The 9,573-nt window shown below is 36.1% G+C and overlaps 1 protein-coding gene across 1 annotated transcript; it reads left to right on the top strand.

Annotated features, from left to right (window-relative positions):
- Positions 1 to 799: 799 nt before the first annotated feature.
- On the top strand, positions 800 to 3,320 carry LOC144973878 (uncharacterized). The gene is made up of 3 exons (XM_078916767.1): positions 800 to 894; positions 1,696 to 1,889; positions 2,599 to 3,320. The coding sequence occupies exons 1-3, from the start codon at positions 800 to 802 to the stop codon at positions 3,318 to 3,320; spliced, it is 1,011 nt and encodes a 336-aa protein (XP_078772893.1).
- The last annotated feature ends 6,253 nt before the right edge of the window (positions 3,321 to 9,573 follow it).

Here is a 9,573-nt window from a genome sequence, read left to right as displayed (position 1 = left end):
TAAACACATCGTTTGTGAAAACAGTTCAGTTCAAGGCAAATATTTGCTTGGTATAGATAGTTCGAAGATGACGTCACTCATGTCTTTGTTATTGTTTTTGCCATCCGCGTTTATGAGTACTTCTCACTAAACTGTATTAACCTGACTATAAACCTTCAAGGTTACACACAGTTTGTGTGTTGGCCAGTTTTACTTCCGGATGGCAATGTTATGAGCTTCTTAGCCAAGCGCATACTATCTATAAAAATATTAAAATTGAATGTAATAACAGGGCCTGGTGAGAAAAAAAAAGCAACAAAAAAACAAAACAAGTAACAGTAACACCATATGCGAGATCCACATAACGTTAGGGTGGTGGTGGTAGTGATAGTGGTGATGTGTTAGTGTTATATATGGATCACTTTCCAAATTCCTGAATTTACTTCCACATCACAAGTATAAAATCTTACAGCTAATTTATATAATTGGAAAGCAAGATCATTTGATCCCATTTGCAAAGCTGGTTACAGGTATTTTGTGATTATTTGTGATTTAGTATGAATTTCATGAACCAAGACAATAACACAAAGCCCATCTGCATATATTAGACCATCACTCTTCATAAAATTTATATGATTTTTCGTACATTTCAAATATGTCTACTTGTAGACAATAAAAGCAATAACATTTTGCATAATTTTAGAATTTAACATGGATTGCATCAGCAGATAGATCAGTTGATAGACTGCAGGGTTGGAGGGTCGGAAGATAAAAACACAACCTGGGTTCAAACTTGTCTTAGTCTTATGAGTCGGTGCTGATGGTTTTCTTTGGATCTGCGGAAATCCAGAATTTCAGAATCAGAGGAGGAATTTCCCCAATCAAATGTACTGGCAGTGAGAGACTTCACGTGTGGTGGGACAAATAGGTACAGTTTCTCACTCCAGCTTTTAACAAGAATATCAAAAATTGCTCTAAAAATGGGAGTTTTAGTGTAGTGAAAATGCGGCTTAAAGGCAATCATTCAAAATTTTCCCCCTTTTTCACTTTTTGTCTCTATCGATTTGTTAGGCAACCAACACCTTTGGGTAAATTAAGTTCAACAAAACATTCCAAATCATTTTTGACTACCTCCAAAATATTGCACATACATCTTTAAAAATGTAACTATCGTGATTGTCAGAACTCGGCACTCAGTATTCTGGCTGTAGGACTCCGTGGCTAGGATCGGTCCAGATGGTAATCACAGAATTACTAAATTAAAACTATTAAATTATTAAAGTATAAAAATATAGCTTACCGTGTTTTAGTCTAGTTGATAAGGTAGAGCAAATAGAAAAGAGAGAGATTGAGTGCCCATAGGCTTTATATAGACGGGGTAAGCCTGGGACGAGGCAGAGTGGAAGTCGGGATGACCATCATTGCTATGGTCACAGTAGCCGTACGTTTGTTTTATGGCTAGAGATCCCTACAAAAATAACAACAGTATTATTTTGCACATCAAAAATCGTTCAAAACTTTGAAGTGCTTTCTAGCTTAGACATGAAAAAAAAAATGTTGGTTACATAAATATCTGATTTTATTTAAGGAATTGATCATCATCGGGATGCCAAGATTGATTCTTAGGTTAAAAGAAAAAGATAAGAGATTAGTAGCCTTGAAAGGAAATTAGAGTGATAGTGATATTACTTCTAAAACGTGTATTTTATTTTGCAGTGATTGTAAACGGTGTTGCCTGAATGGTGATGTCAATAAACTCCTCCAGTTGTTGGCATCAGGCTGTAAAGTCAATGCAAGATGTGAAGATGGATCTACCTTGCTAATGGTTGCAGCGTGTCATGGACATGTTAGTATATTAGATGCTCTATTGACATCATGGAATCCAGATGTGAATGCCCAAGATGGGAGAGGTAAAAAATCATTCATTACATTTTTTTTATCCCCACAACGGCCAAAAATTTTAAAAAGCTGATTTTCATCGAGCTTTCAGTTGTAGTTTATTCAGTCTTTAGCTGCTCTTTGCTACTTAATTGAATCACAACATTTTTGTTATAACCTTTTTCTTTTATATATTTAGAACCATATGTACTCTGTTATTACTTCGGTGTTCTTGAAGACCTTTACAAAGGGTCCCTTACCAACAGCAACACGTAACATGTAGGACGAGACATGACGATGTTACAGTTTTTTTAGACACAGACAATGCTGTTTACAGCCAGGTATTCATTTTACACCCGAGTATGGTGAGAGAATGCGAGTAAAGAGCCTTTTCCAAGGACGCGTCATACACCACCCAGGACCTTCCACTCTGAAGGCGAGTGTCAGACCACAAGACACAAAGCCACACAATGTTATGGTATTGCAGATGATTTAAACCATGAAATTACACTCATGAAGAGCTAATGATCAGAGTTCACGAATGGCATTCCTTCATTTAAAGTACATTTCAGTTCCTTTGACCTTTTAAATTACTATTTGCTTATGGAATTAAAAATATTGGATGAATCATATGATGCTAGTCGGGATTAAATGTCAAAGTTCATATCCAAACAATGCTTAATACTTGTATTTTTATGAATTTTTTTTTTACTATTTAATACTGTTATTCTTTATCTTCAGGTAATACAGCTTTAATGCTGGCTTGTAAGGCAGGTCAATGGAAGTGTGCCCGAGCACTACTCTACTCGTGGTCAGCTGATCTAGACAAGAAAGACAACACAGGTAGCACAGCTCTAATTCTGACTGTCTGCTCTCTGTCATCAAAAGCACATCTGCATTGTGTTAAATTGTTGCTGGAACAGGATGCTGATGTAAACATTAAGAATGACATGGGTATGACTTGCATGATGTATTGTGTAGACAGTACGGAATTGGGATTGCCTCTTTTTAAAATTCTCTTAGAAGCAGGAGCTCAAATTGATAATGTTGACTATGATGGGGAATCTCTGCTTATGCTGGCAGTCAGAAGAGGACATGTATTTATTGTAAACTACCTCCTTGATGCCACAGATGTTAATATAAATACAACAAATAATTTTTTGGATAATGCTTTGATCATCGCTTTAAAGTCAGCTACTGATAAAAATGATATTAATTCTCAAATTGTCAATCGTTTGATAACAGCTGGAAGTGATCCCAATTCCAAGTCTGGGTGTGGTTGCACTGCCCTTAATATCGCAGCTGGGAGCAGTTTTGAAAATACAGTCATTTTACTCTCTAACGGTGCAATACCAAAACTATCTCGGTGTTACAACCACCCAAGTCACACTTTGGATAATGAACAACAAATCAGCTTGCAGACATGTGGCTCAGTATTTACACTGTTGATGTTGCAGTTTTGAATGGTCAGTTTTCAATTGCTAATTTTTTAATTACTGTTATTGGATGCAGGCCTTATCCATTATTTGATTTGTATAGTGCAATACCCTTGAATAATAATTCTGAATATGCAGAACCTTTAAAGATTGCTATGGACATGATGGAGGGAGTGGCTAGAAAATGTCCAGGATGGATTGCAATGGTAAGGTCTCATATTTTTCGACCAAAAACACTTTTACAGTTTTGCGTGGGGGTCATCTCGAAATTGGCTGGAACTTCTTTAGGGAGACATGAAAGATTAATTGCCTCTGGCCTCCCTCCCATAATTGTGAGGAAATTGTTTATTTTGGATTTTAAAGAAAATGATTTTTGTATTAAATTTGATTCTGTATCCTTATCTGAGTAATGTTAATGGTGCTGCTCGAAGTTCAAAGAAATAAATAACAATGTGAAATTGAATGTAAGCTTCAATTTAATAAACACAGATAAAATGGACGTTTTTGGTGACCTCTTTATCAACAAATGTTGCTTTCGGAAACCCGAAATGTCCATTTTATCTGTTTTCGTATATTAAATTGAAGCTTTCATTCAATTTCACATTATTTATATCCTTATCTAATGCAAAAGTTGAAGTTAATATTTTTTTGACTGAAAAAGTAAAGAGGTTGGGGCTTTGCGGGGAAAGAATTCTGGTACCTTTTGTTGTGGAAGGGCCTTCAGAACTGAAGTTTCCACAAACTGGTCCAGTTTATCAGACACTTCAGTTCCAATTTTTAAAAAGTCTGCACATGTCATATGATGACACTCATGGCAGACTGGACTTATATCGCTGTTATCGGCTACCATCCATCTTAACATAAGGTACACTCCTCATCACTATAAGTAAATAACAAGGTTACATAAAATTTCAGTTGAAAAAGATTGCTTTTGAATAGACTACAAATCATTGTGTATCTAAAATATAATAAAATCTTTGTCATTTATACCATATTAAAAAATTACTTAGTTTAATGCAAGTCTGTGGCTTGAATCTAAACAAGTGAAATAGAAAATATAAATAAGATTCCAGTACACAATCCCTAATTGGGATCTAAAAAAAAAGTAAACCAAGCATTGGCTGCAGAAACAGAACCTTGTAAAAAAAACAAACTTAGCCTGTTATGCTTTTGGTTACGAGTCCAATGCTTATGCCACTTTGCCACTCTTTCATCGTGGATGAGGCTGTAACCATCACTATAGATGCGTTACTTGAATTCATTGAAATGTGAAGCATTTTTGCAAATTATTGGTGATGGAATATCAAAGAATATTACTTTGAGGGGTGGAATAAAGGTATTTTTACAAGGGTTTGGATTGATTAAATTGGTTTATTATTATTAGATTATTAAACTCGCATGCTCGTGAGTTATTTGGCGCAATAAAAAGAATAACATGAAAGACCTATGATAATTACCTACTTATTTTCCAGATGTAATTGCTTTGTATTGAATCTTTCTTGTTTGATTTTTAAAATCTGATTTCTCTGTTGAGAACTTTGATTGCAGACAGATCCTGTATTTTAAATGGTATCCTGGATGTCAGCATTGGTGAGATCTGATGCTGTCTTTGAAAACCTTTTCTGAAAGTTGTCAAATGACATACAGAACTTCCAAAGCTGCTTTGATCTCCCTGGGAACAGTTGGCCTATTATTATTTTGAAGAAACAATTGTTGAATGTTTTGTACCAGAGCTGACTTGCACAACACACGCACACATACACACACACATTCACACACACACACACACACACACATAATATAAGCAATGAGAGCACACTACAACAATGTCACTACACATCAACACTAATCATCACTACACAACAGAAGCAAGGACATAAGGAGTGTAAACACCTCAAACGGAATACATTTTTTCTTCGGACATTATGCTGACTGAAGACGTGGACGAAAGCCACAGAAACGTACGTCTTGGCCATATATAAGTGAGTGACAATTTATATTTTATATTAGCTCGAACCATCATTATCGAGCACTTTCGTACCTACAAGTACCCACCAACACTCATAAATATATACATATAATATATATATATATATATATATATATATATATATATATATATATATATATATATATTCATATTCATATTCGTGAAAGAGCTAGGGGAGTTACCCAACGTATCCACACATCATGTGCGAACTGCTATTACTATTATAGGCTTCAGGAGCCACATAAAGTTTATTAAGTACATTTCGCAGGGGCAATATACAAAATTGGCATTCCCTGTTGAAAAGGATTTGATTTTCATAAGGAAGGCTTTTTTTAAAAGTCCTGACAGTTGTGGAGAATTCTGTCAGGCAGAACTTGCTTTTGTTTTTCATCACAATTTGAGGCACATTTCTTGAAAACGTTTCCACCGAACACCTTTTTGTCTAACATATGCAGGAATTTTATTTCCCTGAACAGCCTAGCATCTATGAATGATCATAATTTATTTCAGACCGTGCAAGCAGATTTTCTGTTGTGGGGTTCCTGGCCTCCCATAGTGGGCAGGGGGGGTACATACTGTGTCTTCTATCCCCTTATATCTGTTTTCCAATATGCTTTCTGTCTTTGTCTTGGAATGAGATTACATTGCACTTGATTTTGTTCTGGCTATGGCCGGAGTCCTGGCTGGGAGAGAAACATTCAAATGCATATTGTTTTGGGAGATTATATTTTTTGCCTTGTAAATCATCTCTCTGCTATGTATTTAGCAATGACTATGAAAAATGTTTTTTTCTCTTTTTGAGGAAAATTTTTGTCTAAAATTAAAGCCCTATCTCCACTGAGTAAAAATGTTTTTGAATTTTTAAAATCCATTCATAAATAAACAAGTTATGCAGTTTCAAAGGTGTCATTTATTTGGATGACCCGCAAAGAGGAAAAAAACGCGAAAATATGGGACGCTTTTTCGGCATTTTTTTTCGACCTTTGGTTGTATCTTGCGTAATAAGTGGATTAAAAGATTGAAACTTGAAGAGCAAATTAGGATGGTGTTTTGTAAAATACGGGAAAAGTACTCGTCATATTCATATGAAATTTTACAACCAAAAAGAAGAAATGTTCATGTATTACCTTGTCAGCGACAAAACCTCCACGCCCGGTAGTTTTAGAAATATTTTACTCCAAAGAGTAAAAATCTATTTTTAACGGTCTTCTGGTAATCGCACGAGTTTTGTCGCTTGACATAATCTAAAATGACCTTTTTTCTAACTGTGTGCTAACTTTCAGTCAACAGCGTCGTAATTAATTATTTAAAATAGCATATACGAAACGGATTCGTCCCATATTTTTACGCGAATTCGGGCACTTCGTAAGCGAAAAAGAGGCCCAAAGATTTGTGCGGGATAGTCATTGCTAATGTATTATTATATTTGTTATTTTGAATGTATAATAGTCTAATCATTTGAGTGTATTCCTCTTTGTTGGATTTTGTGCTTGTGTCCGGATGAGACTTATAGGTGATCTCAAACTAATTACATTGGTGGTATGCTCTTGGAATCTACATCTGATTCCTATTTGTTCCCAGTTCCCCTTTGTCTTACTTTCTCTTGGCTGCTTTAATTGTAATTCTAGAACTTTTTACTATCCCATTTTCTTCCATTATACTGGCGCTGATATAACCTAAAAGTGTTGCAAGCGCCGTAAAAACCCTTAAAAACAAACAAAAAACAAACCATTATCTACACTTATGGAGTATAACATGCAATTTATTAAAAATAACGTATTGTATCTAAGTCTAAGTATTCATTTTTTGTATTCTGATGTATCCACAGAAACATGCACGAGAGAGAGAGAGAGAGAGAGAGAGAGAGAGAGAGAGAGAGAGAGAGAGAGAGGAGAGAGAGAGAGAGAGAGAGAGAGAGAGAGAGAGAGAGAGAGAAGAGAGAGAGAGAGAGAGAGAGAGAGAGAGAGAGAGAGGTGCGTACAAATCTATCAAAATCATTTTAAAAATGTATTTTTCAATATTGACACTAATTGTTTGTTTTTAAATGATTATTTAAAAATTGTCAACTGTGATGCATCCGATTGTCTTTCATTTTCTGAAATAAATGAATATTAATGATGTTTTATACTTGGCGTTTTTCATTACATGCTATTTTTCCTTGCTAAATTCAAATCATGGTCTGAAAACTGGTGTCTTAGGACTCGCTCCAATTTTGCCATCATCTGTGATGATGATGATGATGATGATGACGATGATGGTAATGATGACGATGGCGATGATGATGATGACAATGGCGATGATGATGATGGTGATGATAATGATAATGGTAAGGGAGGAAGAAGAGATGGACGACGTTTATGACGGCTATATTTATACGAGTATTTTAATTATTAGAAGTACCAGAAGTTTGTCTTAATGGTCTATTTCAATAATTCTGAAGTAACCCCGGCGCCAGCCGCAGGGCAGCGACTTACGGTGAGCAATACATTTAAGATTTTTTTTTTTCTGAAGGGATATTTAAAAAACAAAAAACTATCAAAAGCGAGTTTCGAACCTGGTGTTTGTTCTATGCCATATCCAGTCTGCTTTCTCGCTCCCCTCTATGGATGATAACAGTGCTAGGACTTTGCCCTTTCACATAGTCTGCACTTAAAACCATATATATGCACTTTTATTTGCACATATTTGCAGGTCTGATAAGTGAGCGCAATTATGGGCTTGATTTAACATTTTTGTTATGGACAGAGTTTTGTGTTGGTTTTGAGAGTATTTCCATATGACAACCATGAGTCCATATAATAATAATAATAATAATAATAATAATAATAATAATAATAATAATAATAATAATAATAATAATAAATCTTTATTGTCCATAAATATGGCAATTTGTCATTTATATCAAATTGGGTTATCACACCTGCAAGTACACGTCGCTCAAAACGGTATTATGACCAGGTGATTAAGGTACAGTAGAACATGAAAGTAACGTACTCGGAAATAGCGAGTAAAATCTAAATCCCCGTTTTTTCCCCTTATTTGAGTCAATAAAATTAGTATGAAAGTAGCGAGTATGAAAAAGAGGTCAACTCGGAAATAACGAGCATTTCCTGCCCCAGCCTAGGACTGTGAACGAAGTAAAGCAAAACAAGAGACAATGGCAATTTAAATATTTTTAGCCTAGCCTCTTTTCTTTTCTTATTTTTCGTTACGAGTAATATTACATAGTAGCCTAGTCTGTAGTAGTACATAATAGGCGAAACAAATTTGGGTGGGGGTTGGGTTGTGTGCGTGTGTGTGTATTGGGGTGGGGGTCAATTATTCACCTAATGTGGTGCCACGCGACGCGCGAGGTAAACACATGTCAACATGTCTCACTTCGCAGCATCGGTCAGCGAGTAGCATCGTTAACGAACGACACGATCAGCGAGAGAGGGGAGTGTGGAACCATTATTTCAATGGGTCAGTGATTGAGTGATGCGCTTGCTTACCTCATCAAACATGCCGAGTGCATACAAACACTCGCGCGCACACGCACACACTTCTATGTTCTTGTTTTTTTTTTCTAGTCATGATTTTACTTGAAAATAAAAACAAAAAACCAAGCATTCTGCCACTTATGTGAAGAAATTGAAATAGGGGCGACGGCTTTTACTCGAATTACACACTGAGGGGAATAACCAGCAATATTATAACCTTTCCTGGCAACTCGGGAATAGCGAGAACTCGGAAATAGCGAGTAATCAGGAGTGGACCCGTCGAACTCGCTATTTCCGAGTTCTACTGTACTGACAATTCAAGCAGCAACATTTTCATTTCGCTATTAATTAAAGAAATTAAATATTTCTTTTCAACGAAACACTTCAATTCACTCTAATTTCACAATTTTGCGGAAAATCCAATTTATAGCCAGAAATACGAGACGTGAGTGAAGTTTAATTTTTGTCATTGACTTACTTGGACTTAATCCTCTTCACTCCTTGTGGAACATAGGGCCTCCACGAGGGTCCGCCTTCTACACTTTCTGTCCTTGGTCATCTTCTTGGTAGCCTCCTAGGTGAGGCCTGCCATTTTCATTTCGTCTGACTGAGAGTCACCGAGAGTGAACACCTCCATGTCTTGTTTTGGACGCCCCGCCTTTCGTGTCCCTTGGGGGTTCCATTCAAGGGACCGGCGAGTGACATTGCTCCCTGGTCTTCTTAGTGTATGCCCAACCCATCTCCATTTTTGCCATTAAGTAGAAAAACTTAGCTATAGGAACTATAGACCTAAATAGTTCGAATGAGTGAA

This window comes from Berghia stephanieae, chromosome 5 (genome assembly GCF_034508935.2).
Source record: "Berghia stephanieae isolate SIO BIC M18660-M18661 chromosome 5, UCSD_Bste_1.3, whole genome shotgun sequence".
NCBI lineage: Eukaryota > Metazoa > Mollusca > Gastropoda > Nudibranchia > Aeolidiidae > Berghia > Berghia stephanieae.
Note: the sequence above shows the minus strand (reverse complement) of the source record. Positions and strands in the feature narration are given on the sequence as shown.